Genomic DNA, 22,232 nt, shown 5'->3' with positions numbered 1-22,232 from the left:
CTACATATAGTACTAATATACTATGGCTCAAAGAGATACATTTAAATTTCTTTTGCGTCATTTTTTAAATGTGTTTAATCCTCTAAAGTCATTAGTTTGCGACATATATTTTCATACAAACAGGCATAATTGAAAAGGAGGGTTGTTTTAAATTGATTTATGCAGATTGGGTCAATTATTACGTAGCAGCACTGTGAAAGAAATAGCAGTTGTCTAACCACGGTGACACCGTTAGAGTAGGAATTGAATGCAAGCTGCCTGAATATCAGTCTGGTAAGTTTACAATATATTTTCAAAGATTATAACAGGTGCAGCACTATAATAAAGAAAAGAAAACTTACCATCTTCAGTTTCATCACTGCCAAAATGCCTCCTGTAGCACAGCATAATTTCCAGGTTGTAACATTTATAAAGTGCCGTTAGGACTCCCAGCAGCAGCAATATAACACCCAGACCACCAGCCAACTCCAAACGATACATATCTGCAGTCACAGACAAGAAGAGGTAGGAAAAACTAAGAAAATTAAACAACTGATATCAGTAGAAAAGAGAACCAGAAAAAAAAAAAACCCAGAAAAAAAAAACATAAACAAGATCATTTCTCAGATTTAACACCAGATGACAGAAGTTCTATCTTCCGGGACCATCTCTTTTAAAGAGAGAAAGAAACAAACAACCAAAAAAACCCATTTCACAAGAGATTTTTATGAAACTAAATTTATAGCAAAAAGTAAAGGTAAAGAAAAATATTGTGCACAAAAACTGGAGAAGAAATGTGAGATGTTAAATTTGTTAAGTTATTAATTAATAACTGTCCGCTTTGTCCTTGACTGTGGACACCAAATAGATCAAATGGTGAATGACACATCAAGTAAGTTCACATTTAAAGGAGCAATATGAACACTGAGATGCTTATAAGTTATTGCATGGTTCATTGTATTACATAATTAGCTCAGAGTCAGATGTGTGGCAAGCAATTCAAATTCACTGCACACTGTGCTGTGAGAAGATCATTAGGTGTGTCGGACAGCAATCCTTTTTTTAAATTCACTCCAAAAGTTTTTGTCCATCTACTGTATATATGCCAATAACATATTGTGACATAACATCTTTATCTACCAATTGTCATTTGACCTTTAAAAGCGCTTCAGTTTACCAATTTGCTAAAATCATTTTCATGAAATGGACATATTGATCTTTCAAATGAGTATTAGGGCTGTCAAACGATTAAAATTTTTAATCGAGTTAGTCACAGCTTAAAAATTAATTAATCGTAATTAATCATGATTTAAACCATCTATAAAATATGCCATATTTTTCTGTAAATTATTGTTGGAATGGAAAGATAAGACACAAGACAGATATATACATTCAACATACTGTACATAAGTACCGTATTTGTTTATTATAACAATAAATCAACAAGATGGCATTAACATTATTAACATTCTGTTTAAGCGATCCAAGGATAGAAAGACTTGTAGTTCTTAATAGATAAACGTTAGTACAAGTTAAAAACATTTTATATTAAAACCCCTCTTATTGTTTTCATTTTAATAAAATTTGTAAAATTTTCAAACAAAAAAATAAACTAGTAGCTCGGCATTGTTGATGTCAATAATTACACAATGCTCATGGTGCTGAAACAAATAAAATCAGTCGCACCCAAGCGCCAGCAGAGGGCGAAAAACAAAAAAAAAACACAAGTAACAAATGGACATGACACTGTGCTGTCATTTTAATCTGTTTGAGCGGGGCATGTGCGTTAAATGCGCCAAATATTTTAACGTGATTAATTTAAAAAAATAATTACCGCCCCTTAACGCGATAATTTTGACATCCCTAATATATATATATATATATATATATATATATATATATATGTATAAATATATATATATATGCAGTATTTTTTTATTTTTATTTGTACATATGTGATGAGCTCATATCATAACTATAACCAGATGAAAAATACCTCGAAAAATGTCCTTGTAACAACAAAATCCGTGTCAATCCTTCTGCATTCGGCAACTGTTACAGTGGGGCAAATAAGTATTTAGTCAACCACCAATTGTGCAAGTTCTCCTACTTGAAAAGATTAGAGAGGCCTGTAATTGTCAACATGGGTAAACCTCAACAACGAGAGACAGAATGTGAAGAAAAAAAAACTGAAAATCACATTGTTTGATTTTTAAAGAATTTATTTCTAAATTAGAGTGGAAAATAAGTATTTGGTCACCTACAAACAAGCAAGATATCTGACTGTCAAAGAGGTCTAACTTCTTCTCACGAGGTCTAACGAGGCTCCACCTGTATTAATAGAACCTGTTTTAACTCATTATCGGTATAAAAGACACCTGTCCACAAACTCAGTCAGTCACACTCCAAACTCCACTATGGCCAAGACCAAAGAGCAGTCGAAGGACACCAGAGACAAAATTGTAGACCTGCACCAGGCTGGGAAGACTGAATTGCAATAGGTAAAACACTTGGTGTAAAGATATCAATTGTGGGAGCAATTATTAGAAAATGGAAGACATACAAGACCACTGATAATCTCCCTCGATCTGGGGCTCCATGCAAGATCTAACCCCGTGGCGTCAAAATGATAACAAGAACGGTGAGCAAAAATCCCAGAACCACACGGGGGACCTAGTGAATGACCGACAGAGAGCTGGGACCACAGTAACAAAGGCTACTATCAGTAACACAATGTGCCGCCAGGGACTCAAATCCTGCACTGCCAGACCCCCCCCGCTGAAGCCAGTACACGTCCAGGCCCGTCTGTGGTTTGCCAGAGAGCATTTGGATGATCCAGAAGAGGACTGGGAGAATGTGTTATGGTCAGATGAAACCAAAATAGAACGTTTTGATAGAAACACAGGTTCTCGTGTTTGGAGGAGAAAGAATACTGAATTGCATCCGAAGAACACCATACCCACTGTAAAGCATGAGGGTGGAAACATCATGCTTTGGGGCCGTTTTTCTGCAAAGGGACCAGGACGACTGATCTGTGTAAAGGAAAGAATGAATGGGGCCATATATCGAGAGATTTTGAGTGAAAATCTTCTTCCATCAGCAAGGGCATTGAAGATGAGACGTGGCTGGGTCTTTCAGCATGACAGTGATCCCAAACACACAGCCAGGGCAACAAAGGAGTGGCTTCGTAAGAAGCATTTCAAGGTCCTGGAGTGGCCTAGCCAGTCTCCAGATCTCAACCCCATAGAAAATCTGTGGAGGGAGTTGAAAGTCCGTGTTGCCCAATGACAGCCCCAAAACATCACTGATCTAGAGGAGATCTGCATGGAGGAATGGGCCAAAATACCAGCAACAGTATGTGAAAAGCTTGTGAAGAGTTACATAAAACGTTTGGCCTCCGTTATTGCAAACAGAGAGTACATAACAAAATATTGAGATGAACTTTTGGTATTGACCAAATACTTATTTTCCACCATGATTTGCAAATAAATTCTTTAAAAATCAGACTGATGATTTGTGATTTTCTATTTTTTTTTTTTCCACATTCTGTCTCCCATGGTTGAGATTTACCCATGTTGACAATTACAGGCCTCTAATATTTTCAAGCGGGAGAACTTGCACAATTATTAGTGGTTGACTAAATACTTATTTGCCCCACTGTATATATACAGTATATATATACAGTGGGGAGAACAAGTATTTGATACACTGCCAATGGGAAAACCAATTGGCAGTGTATCAAATACTTGTTCTCCCCACTGTATATATCTATATCTATATCTATATATTAAATTAGATACCATACTGTATTTGAAATAGCAAAATTTGTCTCTACACATAAAAAGTTTCATTTAAATGTGTGACTGAACATTTCAAAATGGCATAATACACAACTACAGCATACAGCCCACAAAAAGTGACAAAATAGTGTGAGTTTGAATGACAGTGTTATCATTCTAGGAGTTGAGTGGAGTGGATGGGAGATGGATGCAGCACGGTTGCTGAAAGACACCATTGTAAATGTGATCTATTACGCTCTTGCTCTCTTGCACACAAACAAAACTCTCACACAGCACACAAACAAGTACCCTGACCACTTTAAAATTCGATAGGCACTTGGGGATTTTACCAGATCTCCTGCATCTCTGCACAACTTTTCACACATTTCATTCCATACTGTAGAGCAGAGAAATGGATGCATTTAGTGTTGAGGCTGGAGGGTACAAAATGTTAAAAAACAAACAAACAAACAAACAAACAAAAAAAGACATTTAAGTACTATAAGGCATTAGGGATGCTTTTTGTCTGAAGTTAAATTAGTATATTTCTGATATGTTAATAATCCAAACGTCTGTCTCCAAATGTATTTCTTATTAGTAGTCACAGCAGTTGAACAGTCCAAAGTGGTTCATTTTCATGATAATTTTGTTCCTTTTATTTTTACCCTGCTCCGACCTCCTGCCTGTGACCCAGGAATTGATCTCAGCACGGTTTCTCGAAGGACATCTCAATTTCTGAACACGAGTCCAGACGTAGGATGATTAAATGTGGAAATTTAATATCTAATACTCTCACGTTTTTCGGCACAAGACACATAGACAAAAATTTATTGTGCAAGTAATTCAATTCTATAAATTATTAATCAAAACTAGAGCAAAACATTATTCAAACAGTACAAGAATGTTTTAAAAAAGCAAAACTAACCTGGAAGAAAATACATGACACACAAAATATGACTAAAGATATAACTATAAATACACAGTTAAACATATTTGACAATCATTAAACCACTCAATCCAATGATTTAGCAGGTCACTTTTTCCAGCAACATTAAAAAATATAAATCCATATAGCTTGTGGTAGTGTGATGTTTTGTGCTTTTAAATTTTATGAGAGGGAAAATGGTCAGATGAGTTTTCTGTAGAGAAACCTAAAAGGCCTATAAAGAGCCTCACTTAAACCCCATCAAACTCTCTCAGATGTGCGAGATCAGATGGTGAGCCTGAAGAGTTGAAGCTGTTATAACTGCAAAGTAAAGACCAACTCAAAAGGTGATGGTCAGGTGTCCTGATACTTAGTCTCAACAGATCAATGTTACATATATGTAACTACACAGGTAGTGCCACCTTTGTCAGTTATGGATTTTGCATTTGTCCAGCTGTCACTTTATGCATGGAAAATATGAGCCTCTTGGATTGCATTACATAATGTCGTTTTACCAACTTTCACCAGCAGACGTCTCTCCAATGCTGTGACAGCTGACTTCCATTGTGATCACGTTGACAGTTTTGCACAATATAATAGGACAGTGACAGAGGAGATGGGAGTCGCGATGGAATTTTGAGATTTCACTAATTGCTAAACATTTGCAATAAAGTTACATAACATCAGATTACTTTATCATTTAAAAACCCCAGTTTATCTCCATCTGGCTCTCTCATCCATCCTCCACCTTCATTTTCCTTACAGTACTTCTGCCCCTTTCATTTACCTACATTTCATCAAACTGTTGCACAATTTTATTTTACAAATGAATCACTTCAGTCACACCAATCCAATTTTACGTTTATAGAAATCACAAATACCTGGCATTTGAACAGTGATGCCTAGACTTTTATAATAAGCACTGTACAATGCCAATGCCCATTGTTGGTACTTTTGTAATACAGTGGTACCTCTACATACGAAGTTAATCCGTTCCAGGAGCTTGTTTGTAAGTTGAAATGGTCGTATGTCGAGCAGGATTTTCCCATAGGAATACATTATAATTCCATTAATTCGTTCCACAGCCCAAAAACCTGCACTAAATCCTTAAAAAATACTGCCGGTACTATTACAAATGGCGATTACATATAGCAAAACAAATAAATAATAAATAAAAATCGGATTAATAATAATAATAATTCCTGTAATAGTGTAACGAAACGGGTTCTAATAAGGCGGACGTTTTTTTCTGTACCTGAAGGCACCGCGGCGCTGACGTGACAAAGAGGGAGGGGAGCGGGTGAAAGTTTACTTTCGCTTTCAATGCTTTCTTGAGAACATCGTCAATTGCGGCAGACAGCAGGCGTTTTGTGTTGAATAAGTTGTGAAAGAAATGATGAAAACGTGGCGAAGCTGGCGATTTCTCTGGAGATGTTACCACAATAAGAATTGTCAGCTTAACTTATAAAGACTGGCGAACGATGGTCAGAGGAGGACCGTGGAGATGTATTGTTGAGCCATTTCACGGATGCCCACCCTACGCTCATATTTTTCTGTCATTTGCATCTTCATTTAGAAGGTAAGCGTCAACTTTTTCCTTGTTGCACCACCTGTACCAACCTTTTCTGAAACCTGTGTTGATTTGTCACACAAGAAAATCCGCCATGCATTCGTCAGCGGTGCTGCCATTGTCGTCGTATTTCGAGCATGTCGTCGGATGTAGAAACAAATGGCGAGTCAAATTTTACGTCGGATGTCGAAAAGTTCGTGTGTCGAAGCGATCGTATGTAGAGGTACCACTGTAGTGTGCTTTCTATACAATAGTAGGCTACAGTACTGTGTTCTGTATATAGTAAGTGCCCTGTTGTAATCTCTTGTTCAATGTGCTCCCATTTAAGTTCGAGCAGTGTATTATAAGATTTCTGGAATCTGAAATTTCCTTTATCATATTTGCTTAAAATCAAACTTTCATTTTGCCATCCTTTCGCCGACATTTTATAAGTAGTCCTAGAAGAGTTTATGCAGTCTGCTAAATTGCAAAACACTTGCTGCTAGCTTTGTGCTGACTTTAAAGTCCAGTTCTGCTGCTTTTGATGCCAAGCACACACCTGCACCATCTATAAAAATAGAGCCTATGTTTGCTAATATGATATGTAATTAGTTATTTTATTAATCATATTGCAAATGGACTTTTTTTTATTTCTTCCCACAGCCATTTAGGTTTTCATTTTACCACTGCGACCTTTAAATGATGACATCACAAAACAAAAAATACAAATATGACAACAAGTGATTACCATTCTCATTCTCCAACCTTGCTTTTTTCCGTCTAGTAAAACCGCCTTATAATGGTTAAAGGCAACTCTTTTTGCCTAACTACAAAGCCTATCTGTGTGTGCGGATTACATAAAACATAGATGCATTCATCAATTAACAACTGGGTGACTGGAGCTAGCGCGCACTCATAATTCAATCGCACATAGTGTGTGAAATCAAGCTTTGATAATGTGTGCTTACTTAGCATAACATGTGCTTTGTTTCGGCTGTCGTGTTGCGTTCAGGAGCTCTGACATGACCTAGCTACGGCGTCGCACCAGAAGGCAAAGGAAACAGAGATAGCTATTTAGCATGGCTACTGAACTTTGAAAGAAAAAAAGCCCACACTACAGTCAAAAATGCTTTGAATTGTTAATATCATGAAAGCTCTCTCATTGACCCTAGACGACCTTTGGTCATGTGTCAAGAAGGAAAAGCTGAGCACTGTGCAGAATGAGCTGAAGAGGAAAATCAGAGGGGGCATTTTGGTAGCCACCTGCAGGAGAAAAATGGGGGTTCCACTGCAGTTGATCAACGACCATCTCCGGCCACAGACGACTGACACAATGGTGCGGCAAATGTGGGTGAGTGATCTAAACCTTTTCTTCAATAGGTCTGATCACACAGGCAGCTCTGCCTCCCACCTAGGAAATGATGTCTCCCCATAAGCCCCCACTCCTGCTACACCAATCTGTTCCTCTCTACTAACCAGGTGAGAACAGAGTTGCGAAGGACAAAGGCATGGGCGGCAGCAGGTCCAGATGGACCCGCTGCAGTTCGTCTACCAGCCTGGCAATGGAGTAGATCATGCTGTCATCTTACTCCACTGAGCTCTCTTTCACCTGGAGAAGCATAGTTGCACTGTCAGGATCATGTTCTTTAATTTCCTGAGTGCTTTCAACACCATGTAGCCTGAACGTCAAAGAAACCAACTGGAGCACACAGGTTGCGTTCTCAAACTGTACACTCCAATGTATAGCTCGACCTGACACCACATTCTCTGAGGATTTTTTGTGACAATTGGATGCATCCGATCATTCTGCTTAACTGTTCCAAACTTTGGTTGACAGAACACCTGAGAGCACCAATTGCCACAGTGTTCTGAAATGATTTAGACAACCTGGCCAGAATTGTATTTATGAATAGATATTATGTCAATATATATAATAATAATATATTAATATTATTATGTTTATTTTACCCACATTAAAAAAGAGATTACAATAAAGGAAATGAACACTAAAATAACTAAACATTGGCTCAATTTAAAAAATAGTGGCTAATCAATTGGGTGATTGATTTTAATGCTAATACAATAAAAACTAATTTATTTACATTGTATTAGTAGTAAAATTTTAGGTGTAATTGATTTTACTGCTAATACTGTACAATATAAAACAAATATATTTTACTTACATTGTATAGACAAGTTTCGGAGGTACTTCCGCATTTCTGCTCGTGACTCATGTTTTACTCCAACCAAAACAACAGTGGAGCTGGAGTAACATTACTCATCAAAAGCCCTCAAAAAAGACAATTTGGAAATACCGCTTCCATCTGCCATCATCATGACATGGGAGGGCAACATGTTAATGTAGGCAGATGTGGAACCAAGCCCGTGCCACCACAAAGACCAGGTGTTTATGTAGCCAAGTTGCAGATGGTGTTATGGAGGTATGTTTTTCCTATGCCTGCATTTTCATGTGTCCGGTGCTCCCCAAAAAACTGAAGCTAAACTCTTGTGTATGAAATGACTTGTTGTCTCTAATATTGTTATTTATTTACAATGATGATTGTAATTATGATGATGTTTAATATTATTTACTACAACTACTATACTGCTATGGCTGCAACACATGCTATCTGCTGCTAGCCGGTTGCTAATCAGTACATGTAGGATGGCACAATTATGTAAACGCGTAAATGCAAGTGTGATAAGTTTTTTGTTCATTTGTTTACAGGTGGAAAACGCTGTTGGCAAGGGAAGACAAATTGATGTGCCTCACAACAACGCTTACTGTACATCGATGGACATATATCGAGACTACGTGCATTTTACTTTGATGATGCAAGGCTCGACGTATGCTCCACTTTCGTTAATATTTTTGTAATGATTTAATAATTTGTGGTTTATTGACCTGTTTTGCACATGCACAGATCGTTTAAAATAAAACAAGAAGTGGAATCATGTACTCCAAATGTTTTATTGTGATCAATGTCTGCAATACAAAAAGAATGCCATACTATTTTTGTTTACATATATGTACAAACCTTGTAGTATTTCCTTGTAATAACAAAATCCATGTCAGCCCTTTTGCATTCGGCAGCTGTAATATTATTTGTAATAATCATTTTAAATCATTTTGGTTACTCAAGTGGCCGGCGTATCAATATACACATCACGTTAACACAGGTTGCAAAGGTTGTTTTTATTTTGTTCACGACTAATCAACGAAGTGATGAGGACAAATATACAATGTTTTAGGTAGATCCTCAGGTTTAAAGCACATCCTTAATTTATTGTATGCAGCTGGTTCGATTTAAGGTGTATGGCAAGTTAGATTAACAATGGTGATTTGAAGCTGGACACTGTTCAAAACATTCCACTTCCAACCATATATAGACCCCAATCACCAACGTCACACAATCACGTGATTGCTGTATTGTGCCGCCATATTGTCCGTCATTGTGAGTCTGTATTGTCAATGATCGTAGTTTTCTAAAGGTGGATTCACTTGCAAATTATGGAAGCCCCGGTGCTTTCAGATGCTGTAAACTCATTGGATGAGTTGCATAAAAGCCGTTATTTGGAAAAGCTTCGGTCGATCCAGTCGCCAGATCCATATTTGATGCCCAAATCAATGTTTTCTCCCGTCCGGTCCCGTCCCGTGTAAAAACCTCCATACTCCAGTTGATTTCACGATGAGGCGTCAGGCACCCAAAATTGGCACAGGCCCGAATATAAACCGACGTTTGAGCAGCTGAGCGTCACCATTGTCACGATTGTAAAATGAAACTTGATCGGCGGTTCGACAACGGGCCGGTGTGTGCCGAAAAATAGCCGCCCCGCGTGAAATGTACCCCCTGACGGGAGCGCTTATTTATAACGCTTTATTGAAGTGAAAACATCAAATATTTTCACGGACGCATTACAGTAATGGATTAACGACTGTAAAATCAGTTTTAAATAAATAATTAAATTACACAAAATATTAGTACTGTATTTTAGCAACAAACCTAGGACTGGGCCACATAACCATCTTTGAACAGAAATGTAGTAGTCTACAGGTTTTCACGACCATATCCCAATGAAAATCACACAGGTATGACATTCATTAGTTCAAGCAGAGTACAATAATACATATTCACAGTAAAAGATTTATTAGTTCAAGCAGAGTAAAATAATACATATTCAAGGTACAAGAAAGTCGTTTCCGTGTGGGCGCTACCGTCAGGCGGGACAACACCTATTGTTGCGTTCACCTTCTTGCTGCGTGACCGTGGCGACGAGCTTCGTAGTCTTCGTCTGATGATGTCTGCGATCGTTTTGGCATCACGACTATTGATGTTTTTGCCGCTGTCTGACAGCCGTCGACACAAACGCACCATGGACCGAGATAAACAAACCGTGCTGCTTTAGAGATTTGCCCTTTTCACAATGGGCACACAGTAACTACTAAAATGACCATTTATCTTCGCTGTTACTGCAACCAACCGCCACACATGCCTTCACCATTTTGATTAATCAATGTTAACGATTGTCAGGAAGGTTTTTGGGTTCGTTTACTAGGCGGTAAATCCTTAGACAAGCAGAAAAACACGCAGTAATAGGAGGAATGTACGTAGCGGTAATATGTAAACACGATGAGCTGACGGACAATATGGCGGCACAAGTCAGGGGGGCGGAGTTGTGACGTCACGTGAGTGGGGTCTATTTATGCGCTGACAGGAGTTCACACACAGCACAGAAAGTCTCGGAGTCTCATTCTAGATTGTGCTGAATCCATTTTTGGAGATTCCGTGGGTTCCTCTGATTTGATTTTGCAGTTTTAACTTTGTCAGCACACTGTTTACTTCAACCGCACTTCATGTTGTTTTGTCTAAACCTGAAGTTCAGAGCAAAAATGAACAAAGATGGCGCCACCCATGTTTCACTCAGGAAACTTGTCTATTAGCAGTAAAAATTTAGGTGTGATTGATTAGCCAATCTTTTTTAAATGTTTACTTTTTTCAGTGAACCGCTTTCTGTTGCCACTCATTGTGCCTGTAAATCCTTGTCATGGTTTTAAACAGCAGTGCAGTTTGAAAAATCTGCCATTGCAATTTGTCACACGTCTAATAAATCAAATTGTTTGTGTACTATTCCAGAATGTGCAAAGGGAACTGTTCAGCTGTGCACGTTTGACAGACTCATTAGAGGGTGTGCCCTGTTATTAGGTCGAATTCCAGATATGTTCAGTGAGCAACCAAATAAATACAGAAACGAAATAAACAAAGAAGAGAAAAAAAAGTTTAATAATTAGTGATATATGTCAATATATACAAATCACCAATAAAAACAAATATTTACAATTGAATTACGATAAATAATTATATTATCTACCGCTGCATCACACTGCCTTTAGCTGACTTGCAAAAGTTTGATAGAAAGCACTTTTTAAAAGCACAGCACTCCACTAAAGAGCACTGCCAAACTATGTCTGACATTGGTGTCTCAGACCATTAACTGCTGAAAGGTAGTGATGGGCAGCAAAAGTTACATCACTGAGAGCAAATGTAATCAGTTGCCACGTTTACATGGAGCCAAATATTCCAATTACAATCGGAATATTTGTTCAAACCGAATAAATGTGTTCCATATAAACACCTCATTCGGAATGAACAGGCCCAAACCGAATGGAATTTCATTCCGATTCACAGGGGTGGAATATTCCTTTTCCCAAACCGATTAGAAGTAAAATTATATCATGTAAACAGGGAAGCGGAATGGTGTCTGGTTGCGTTCTTTCTGCGCATGCTCCGTACTGACGTGGTGACGTCACTTGGTAATTTGCACGTCTTATATTGGACACCAACAATATATGTATGTAGTGTATAGAGCAGGGGTGTCCAAACTTTTTGCAAAGGGGGCCAGATTTGGTGTGGTAAAAATGTGGAGGGCCGACCTTGGCTGACTTCCTTTACGTAGAACAATATATTTAAGGAAATGTTAGCAAGTCATTCTGTGTGTCACATTTGCTTTATTTATTTATTTTTTTAGTGCTGAAACGATTAACTCCAGTATTCGATTAAAGAAAAAAGATTCGAATTAAATTTTGCTGCTTCGAGTATTCGTTTAATTAAAGTGATACACTGCCCTCTAGTCTGCCTCATTTCACATGGCTGAATCCAGCTGCTCCATGTTAAAACCAACATAAGCCAAGTTTTTGTTTGAGCTATTTATTTATTTATTTATTATTTTTTAAATAAATGCATTCGTAATTTAGTGTATTGGAATATTTAGCAGTTTTTTTTTGTGGGAATATATGTGTCTGAACCATTTGTCAAGAGCATTGTAAAAAAAAAAAAAAGCGTTAGTATTTTATAGCATTTAAGCTAGCAGACATATGCTATGTAAGTTAGCCATTGTTCTTTTGTCAATCCTTATTTATTTGAGGCTCAGCTCAGGTATTTTAATTTTTCATGTTCCTTATCCAATTACTCGATTATTCGAACTAACTAGTTCATCGATTAATCGACTACTAAAATAATCAATAGCTGCAGCCCTAATTTTTTAAATGAATAATTTCAACAATCTCGCAACTGGCCTTTTGTGGCGTTGTCTTTCGACTCTCGGGCTCTTGCGAAATACTGCTGTTATATGTAATGTAATAATGCTGCTGTAAAATTAAACTAGCTTCAAATTGCTTCAATTTCTCACTTCTTCCCTGTAATATTTTCGTACATGTCAGCGTGTCTTGTTTGGTAATATCGGCTCTGGTAATATCGCCTAACATTGAACTATTTAAAAACAGCGCACTGTCTCTTTGCAAATAAGGCAGACACAGCTGTTGCGTATTTTAGTGAAGAAATAGTCCAATTTCCACCTATCCCTGAAGCGTCGGCCATCACAGTCAACAGTTTTTGTTGATTGTCGCCATTTTAGAAAATTGGGAGTAAAGGGTCACACGGGGTAATGTTGCTTAGGGTGCTGCTGCCTTTTAGTGGGTCAATGAGGAGCAGCATTTAGTGTTTAAGCTACTTCATATGCTGGTAGCAGTACTGCTGACCAATATATTAAGTCTATGCGGACCAGAAGTTAATGATTATTATGACAGAGGCTGGGGGCCGGATGAAATTTGACCGAGGGCCGCATTTGGCCCCCGGGCCGGACTTTGGACATGTCTGGTATAGAGAACACCCTCTAGCCTCAATAATCCTGCAAAATTAAGAAATTAATGTTTAAAAAAATACCAAAAATGGTGCCCTGGTAAAGAAAATGAACCTTAGATTTTAATATTGTGAGGGGTCCAATCCAGCTTGTCCTCTTCTGTTATTTATATTACTATTTTACTCTTTTCTTCTTTGCTACTTCCTTTTACACAGAAAACAATATGCATCTGTCTGCTGCAGTGATGCAAACTAAACTCACAAAATCAACATACTGTACTGTATTTTACAACCATATGCACATGTCATTACTTAATGCAATGGATTTGATACCATCTTTTGTGCAATATTATATGCAAATTCTGTGTTTCTGTGTAGCTGCACCATGCTCGTGTCACTGAATGGTCTTACTCCCCTTTCAAAAACATGCGCAAATAAGCATGTTTCTCTTCATCACTGTTATTACTGTGTTAAACAATGATGACCAACCTTGATGACCCCCACTGGAAGAGTAAGTCAGTATGATATTGCTTGGCACACACAAGACAAGCATGTATGTGTTTATGTGTGTGTCCTAGAGTCTCCAGTGTGGGAGGTAAGTATATTAAGATAGATTTGACACCCAAGGCAAAAGACAGTAGGACCTGGTTTCAGTTCACTGCCTCCGTTTTCACTCAAATGAAATCTTTTTCTGCATTTTCTTACTTTACTTCCAAACTGTACATTGAGCTTGTGTGTAGTAATTACTATTTCTTGTTTATGGTGTTCAGTCTTTTTTTTTTTTTTTTTTACTATTTGTATAGCATCCACCCCCTCACTCCCAAACCCATGTCCCTGCACATTTATATCCAATTGCACAAGCTTTTTCAGCCCTGTTATCCAATGAACTCGATGTAACAGAGAATCCCCTCCACCTCTGCAGTGTGTCACTATTCTCTACCTCTTTTTGTCTCTCGTTTTCTCTCTTTTTCTGGCTTGTGCCCACAGACCCAACAAGGCATGTTTTAAATGTTTTACACAGGGAACTCTCATTCATTTTTCAGATAAATTTCAAATGTGGCGATGTTTTTTAAAAAAAAAAAAAAATTTTTTTTTTTATATTCCTTGGTTATTCAAGTATGTACAGTATATGCTTGGGTATATGCTTTCTGGGCATCCCCTGTCAGTCCAATATGTTTTTTTCCAAGAGTCCACTGTGGCATCCTAACCCTGACTACACTGTAAAAACAACCTATAGAATTTACTCAATAAAATTGAGGTAACAATTTGCACTCAGTTTGATAGTGTAAAGTTTAGCCAATTTTACTTGGTAAATATTACCTAAATGTGTCAACAATAATATACTCAAATAATTCAGGTAAGGTTTACTTAACCTTTTGAAACAGATTGTATCATTTAATACCTCTTAAAATTGAGCATTATTCACTCATAATTGTTTTTTTTTATTGACAATTTGCTCATTTTTAACATTCAACAAATTGTCTGCCCGATATACAGTGCCTTGCAAAAGTATTCGGCCCCCTTGAATCTTGCAACCTTTCGCCACATTTCAGGCTTCAAACATAAAGATATGAAATTTAATTTTTTTGTCAAGAATCAACAACAAGTGGGACACAATCGTGAAGTGGAACAACATTTATTGGATAATTTAAACTTTTTTAACAAATAAAAAACTGAAAAGTGGAGCGTGCAATATTATTTGGCCCCTTTACTTTCAGTGCAGCAAACTCACTCCAGAAGTTCAGTGAGGATCTCTGAATGATCCAATGTTGTCCTAAATGACCGATGATGCAAAATAGAATCCACCTGTGTGTAATCAAGTCTCCATATAAATGCACCTGCTCTGTGATAGTCTCAGGGTTCTGTTTAAAGTGCAGAGAGCATTATGAAAACCAAGGAACACACCAGGCAGGTCCGAGATACTGTTGTGGAGAAGTTTAAAGCCGGATTTGGATACAAAAAGATTTCCCAAGCTTTAAACATCTCAAGGAGCACTGTGCAAGCCATCATATTGAAATGGAAGGAGCATCAGACCACTGCAAATCTACCAAGACCCGGCCGTCCTTCCAAACTTTCTTCTCAAACAAGGAGAAAACTGATCAGAGATGCAGCCAAGAGGCCCATGACCACTCTGGATGAACTGCAGAGATCTACAGCTGAGGTGGGAGAGTCTGTCCATAGGACAACAATCAGTCGTACACTGCACAAATCTGGCCTTTATGGAAGAGTGGCATTTCTCAAAGATATCCATTAAAAGTCTCGTTTAAAGTTTGTCACAAGCCACCTGGGAGACACACCAAACATGTGGAAGAAGGTGCTCTGGTCAGATGAAACCAAAATTGAACTTTTTGGCCACAATGCAAAACGATATGTTTGGCGTAAAAGCAACACAGCTCATCACCCTGAACACACCATCCCCACTGTCAAACATGGTGGTGGCAGCATCATGGTTTGGGCCTGCTTTTCTTCAGCAGGGACAGGGAAGATGGTTAAAATTGACGGGAAGATGGATGCAGCCAAATACAGGAACATTCTGGAAAAAAACCTGTTGGTATCTGCACAAGACCTGAGACTGGGACTGAGATTTATCTTCCAACAGGAAAATGATCCAAAACATAAAGCCAAATCTACAATGGAATGGTTCAAAAATAAACGTATCCAGGTGTTAGAATGGCCAAGTCAAAGTCCAGACCTGAATCCAATCGAGCATCTGTGGAAAGAGCTGAAGACTGCTGTTCACAAACACTCTCCATCCAACCTCACTGAGCTCGAGCTGTTTTGCAAGGAAGAATGGGCAAGAATGTCAGTCTCTCAATGTGCAAAACTGATAGAAACATACCCCGACTTGCAGCTGTAATTGGAGCAAAAGGTGGCGCTACAAAGTATTAACGCAAGGGGGCCGAATAATATTGCACGCCCCACTTTTCAGTTTTTTATTTGTTAAAAAAGTTCAAATTATCCAATAAATTTTGTTCCACTTCACGATTGTGTCCCACTTGTTGATTCTCGACAAAAAATTAAAATTTTATATCTTTATGTTTGAAGCCTGAAATGTGGCGAAAGGTTGCAAGGTTCAAGGGGGCCGAATACTTTTGCAAGGCACTGTAAATTGCATGCAAAAATTCTTTCCTCATAGTATGAATTCGACTACAGTATTAACTGTAGAGTTGAGTGAAGAACACTAGGGCATCAGTCCAAAATAAGTAATATGCAAACAACATGAGTTTAAGAACAGTTTTATCTGAACAGTGAACAACACGAGTTCATCTAGCATCTTTCAGTTTGAGATACAAATAAGGCAAAAATGCTGTACCATAGATGTTTGAACCCAACAGGAGTGCTATGTTAAAGTAGCATGTTAAACTACAGTGCAAAATAGTTTCATGAAATTAGTGCAAATTTAAAGAAACAAATGTAATAGAAGTACATTAGCAGAAAAGACTTCCTAGAGCAGGGGTCACCAACTCCAATCCTCAAGGGGGACCTATAAAGTCATTTTTTTTCATGTCTCCCTCTTCCAACACACCTGAATAAAATAATCAGGCTATTGGACAGCTTGCTAATGAGTTGTTGCTTAACACATATTGACTAATCTGAGTTCTGCTGGCCTCTAGTAGTTGCAGCCATTACTGGGTGCTTACATGCCTCAGTAGCAGCCCAGCGTCACCCTTATACAGACGGGCGAAACATTTGACAATACTGTACACCCTAACTGAAAGGGTAATTAGAAAATAAGGTTAATGGTTCAAATTGTGCCACATCAATACCAGCAACTCATGTTGCTGTGCTCTGAAAAACATTGTTAGCTAGCTACCAGGAATCGCTGTCAGAAGCCAGGAATAAAATATAAAAATATTTTTGCTATAGGGGCTTCTTAATTTAACACGCAGCATACCAGGCTTGTTAACGTTTTCACATTTATCAATCTTAAAAGAAACAGTAAGTTCAAACTTACCTGCTACTGTACGATGCAATTCAAGTTGGAGTGTCCCGCCAAATGAAATGGTCCTACTTTCAGTTTCAAAGAAGACACGTAGGCACATGCGCAGCCTTGAGCACACACCTAATATTTTTGGGTAGATATTATCTTATTCGGTCAAATTGAAGTTTTTACTGACTCAGATTTCGTAAAGAGTGTTAATTTTAACACATTTAATACAGTTCACTTGCTTACCTAAATACTTTTAGTATAATCTATACAATTTATATGGACCATAATTACTACCCACAAAAATCGTTTTAATAGTGTATAGAGACTTGTTTTGCACGAACCCTTTGTTGGACATTAATTTAACTTCCCTCAGTAAAATGAATTGGATGTTTAATGCACTTAATGGCACTAAAAATTCGCATCAACAGCCAGTTCTCGCAGTTTAAATGAATTGGATGTCTATTATCGTAAATGGCAGTCAATTAGTTAAATATTGTAAAATATTATTAATTGTGGGTAACAGGTATTTGTCTTTACTTGTTGCTGTTTTTTTTTTTAATTTGAAAATACCTAAATAGTTACTTGCCCTATATAGGGTTAATGCTAATAATGCTAGTAATAACAGGGCTAAAATGATATAAAGAAACTATACTTTTATAATAACAATAGTGAAGGTACTATTATTTATTTACAATGCAATACTTTTCTGGTTGTGTATTTTCACACAGGCAGTCATGAATAAAAATGTGTTACCTGGTTCTCACCGTAACAGTGCCTTTTGCTTAAGTGCAACCTGGAGGCCACCTCTTGGTAAAGTCAAAAATGACGTGTGAGGAAATAGTAACAACAGTGGCGCTTTAAATGAAAATCAATATAGCTGACAAATGTTGAGTGATTTCAGACCTATTTTAAAGATTTTGGTAATGACTTAGTGACGCTCTAGTGAGTGGCGATAATTTTGGTGGAGATGCGGTACTAGATGTCACAGGCAAGGCAGGAGCAACAAAACAGTTTGACCAAGGGACAAATGTACAGAATAAAAGGAGAGGGATCAGGGACCCCTTTGGTTAGCACGAGATAGAATATTAATAAATTATTATTATCTAATATAATAATATATAATTATTATATTATTATAAAAAACAAAAATACTTTCAGGTTTAAAAGTAAACCCTCTTTCAACACCACTGTATTCACAAAAATCTACATTGCTGCCTTTCCAAAATGAGTCAAGAATACATGTTTCGTTTAAATTCTATCTGTAAAACTGGAAAATTATCTTTCTTGATTAACATCAAGGACATAATGTTTCATCAAGAACAATTTTTTAACAGTTGCACTTGAACTGGAAGAAAGTGAGACGCTTGTACCTTTCTTCTGTAGTATAGCACTCCCGCGGCGCCGCCCTATGTGGTTCTCCACGTAGCAGGTGTAATTAGCCAGGTCAGTCTCCTCGAGAGCATCAAAAGTTAAGGACAGTTGCACTTCCTTTTCCCCCAAATGCTCCCTTAAAATCCTGGAAAATCAAACAACATTTAAATTACTGTCAGCAGTGTTTTTTTTTTTACCTGCATGAAATGTAGTTTTAACAAAAGAGAAGAAGAACGCACACTAAAAGTAAAGGCACATGTTCCAAAATGCTCTGCCAAATTTTTGAGAAGGAGACATAGTTAAAGAAGACAAAAAGGCTACAGTCGGGACAAAAGAAGAGGAACATGATATAAGAACATAGAAAGGAGTAAATGATGCATAGAGAAATTGAGTTGAGTTAAGTGCAGCAGAGTAGAGTGCATTAAAAAGTAGGACAGATGGAGTATGAGGCATGTGTAGAAAACAGTGCAGCAGGTGCAAAAAGCGTCTGTCCTTACGGTAAGGTCGGATATCGCATAAGCCTGCAAGGAGGCGGATGGCAGGAGACAGACTGAACTTGCTCAGGGGTTGACCCAGTCTTTTGGAATCTGATTTAGGGTCACAATGAGCCATTACTACTGAAAGGCACATTGATGGTGTTTGCTGAAACAGCACTTTTGGTTCTAAGTCCAACACCACTCTGGCCGTACCGTAATGACAGAAAACAATAGAAACATGAAGCCTGGAAAGTGCCAGTTAGTGCCTGCAACCTCCTAGCTGGTAGAGGAATACTGCAATTGAATTTTATTGGGGAAATGCAATCTGTAGGTGTGCACTGCCTAACAGAGATGTACAATGACAATAAATGGCATTCTGTTCTGTTCTCTTCTGTTCTACACTGATTGACTGGCAACCAGTTTTTAACCCCTGGCCTTGAACACACAATGAATTCAGTCATCCTCAAATGTTTTTCCACATTCAAGCATTTTGGGTTTCTGTATGCAATTAAACTGTCTCATATGAATGCAAATAAAATTTACATGAAAATTTGAGTAATTTAATTGGAAGTTTCACATTACAAATACTGTAGATATGTGATACTTAAATATTTACGGATGAAAGCAAATTATATCCACGATATTAGTTTCAGTGTCAGTGTGATTTTATGGCTTCTGTAGGAGAAAAGAGTTCTGTCAAACTCACTGACTGCCATTGACAGCTCTAGAATGGGAGGGCTGGCAGCGAATGAATAAATGAATGGATTGGACATCTACAAGTGATAAACTCATGTAAATTCACTGTGGATAAAAAGAGCCACATCATCATCAGTGGAACTAAAAGAGTTAAACGTTGCCATGTCTCATCTGCCTCCAACACAGCATTGTCAGTTGCCACGTTTACATGGAGCCAAATATTCCAATTACAATCAGAATATTTGTTCAAACCGAATAAATGTGTTCCATATAAACACTTCATTCGGAATGAACAGGCCCAAACCGAATGGAATTTCATTCCGATTCACAGGGGTGGAATATTCCTTTTCCCAAACCGATTAGAAGTAAAATTATATCATGTAAACAGGGAAGCGGAATGGTGTCTGGTTGCGTTCTTTCTGCACATGCTCCGTACTGACGTGGTGACGTCAATTTGTGATGTAAGTAACGTCACTTGCAACATGGCTTCCAAGCACAGCGCACCTAATTGGCGTCCGGCGGAAAGATTGTATTTAATTCAAACTTTAAAAGAATTGAATATAATTGCTCGCTTAGACGGGCGTAAAACGAGGAACAATGAACTATTTAAAAAAGTTCACGAGAGGTTACACGAAGCCGGACTAGACCGGAGCGTTGACCAGATTAGAAACCGGTGGAAAACCGGCTACTACAAGGCAAAAGAGCAAAACAGCAGAAGCGGATACGACCCCACAAACACAACAAGTGGGTTAAAGTTAAAACAGCAGCACTCCGACGATCGATCTCCATGTTTTGCAACGTGACACTTTGTTTTGATTAATCTGCGCATGTCAGACGGCAGTTGTCAAACGTCCTTTCGGAATAAAGGCAGTCACATGTAAACGCTGGATCGGAATAGATGAAGTGACATGTAAACAGCTGATGTGAAATTTCCATTCGGAATGATTTGAATCGGTATGAATAAAAGTCAGCATGTAAACGTGGCTAATGTTTATCTACATCTAATGACTTAATCAAGTCTTATCTTTTTTTTTTGTTTACACTTTGACAACAGATGACCAATGCTGGGTGAATATATGAACATACTACCATATTTTTTGGACAATAAATTGCATTTTTTTTTTTCATAGTTTGGCTGGGGGTGCGACTTATACGCAGGAGCGATTTATGTGTGAAATTTTTAACACATTATTATATCCTTTCACATGTTATTTTGGTGTTTTGGAGTGACACTGATGGTTTGGTAAACTTGTTAACATATTCTTTATGCTATAGTTATCTGAATAACTCTTAATAGCTATGGCCACATTCGCGTTTTGCCTTTGGCAATGTGTGTTCAATTGTATTGTATGACTTTTTATATTGAAATGCATGCTTTTAGTTTGTGGTGCTTTCATGCCCAAGTGGGGGCGCAGTCGCACTTGTTTACGCGAAGAAGAGCGCTCACATGCCAGAAGAAGGCGGACAGCTACGCAGCGTCTGAGCAAGTGGGCGAGAGAGAGAGAGAGAAACACGGCTGTGAACCGACGTTCATTGTTTTTGCTTGTAAAATCTCTCTACAGAGGCAGCGCCTGTGTGTATCATCTTTTCTGTTGTTGTTGTGTGTTTTCCTCCCGCGATCGGACACTTGGAGCCAGTTGTGTGGTTGCTTGAATGATGTGCTAATGCTAGCGAACGCATGCTAACCATTTGTGTCATTGCTGTAATCGCAGCTAATTATCATTTATTTACGTTGATGCGAACCTGTTTCGTATCGAGGACGAAATGGATTTGTATTATTTCCATTTTTAGTTTCACTCTTCAAATGATGGTGTCATAACGACATAAAGTCAGCAAATTATACGGACGTCCAGCGTAGTCATTTGGGAGTTTAGCTCGCTGTATAGCCACGACCGCGCTGTAGCGTCCTGGTGAGGACAGTATATTCGCATGTTGTTGTTCAAGCATCATGTAACATTATTATACTTTACACTTATTCAGCATGTTGTTCTCTATTGTATTTTTATTTTAAATTGACTTTCAAGATGACATATCTGTTCTATGTGTTGGATTTTATCAAGTAAATTTCCACCAAAAATGCAACTTATAGGCCCTACATGTTTTTTTTTCCTCTTCGTTGGGCATTTTATGGCTGGTGCGACTTACACTCAGGTGCGACTTATAGTCTGAAAAATACAGTAGTTCAAATCTATGTAGGTCTATTGCACTTCAACGCACATATGGAGGAAAACAATTTAGTATGCGAAATACCAAATGCTGAGTTGCTGGACAGCAAAGGACTGTATAATTTAAGTCCTTCTCTGCTTTTGGCATTACTATGCCATAAAAACTACTTTCGTATTATATTGATATTTGTTTCATGATATTTCAACAAATCAAACGTGTCTAAA

The 22,232-nt window shown here is 37.9% G+C and overlaps 1 protein-coding gene across 3 annotated transcripts in view; it reads right to left on the bottom strand.

Moving 5' to 3' along the window:
• Positions 1-22,232, bottom strand: part of il1rapl2 (interleukin 1 receptor accessory protein-like 2) — a 409,390-nt gene that overhangs the window by 15,396 nt on the left and 371,762 nt on the right. For all 3 annotated transcript variants that reach the window (XM_057850397.1, XM_057850395.1, XM_057850396.1), the window contains exons 9-10: positions 18,670-18,815; positions 342-482 (exon numbers count right to left, since the gene is read on the bottom strand). In XM_057850397.1, coding sequence (XP_057706380.1) covers positions 342-482; positions 18,670-18,815 — 287 coding nt within the window. The remainder of the gene's footprint in view (positions 1-341; positions 483-18,669; positions 18,816-22,232) is intronic.

This window comes from Corythoichthys intestinalis, chromosome 11 (genome assembly GCF_030265065.1).
Source record: "Corythoichthys intestinalis isolate RoL2023-P3 chromosome 11, ASM3026506v1, whole genome shotgun sequence".
NCBI classification, from domain to species: domain Eukaryota; kingdom Metazoa; phylum Chordata; class Actinopteri; order Syngnathiformes; family Syngnathidae; genus Corythoichthys; species Corythoichthys intestinalis.
This window is presented reverse-complemented; position numbering and strand designations above follow the sequence as displayed.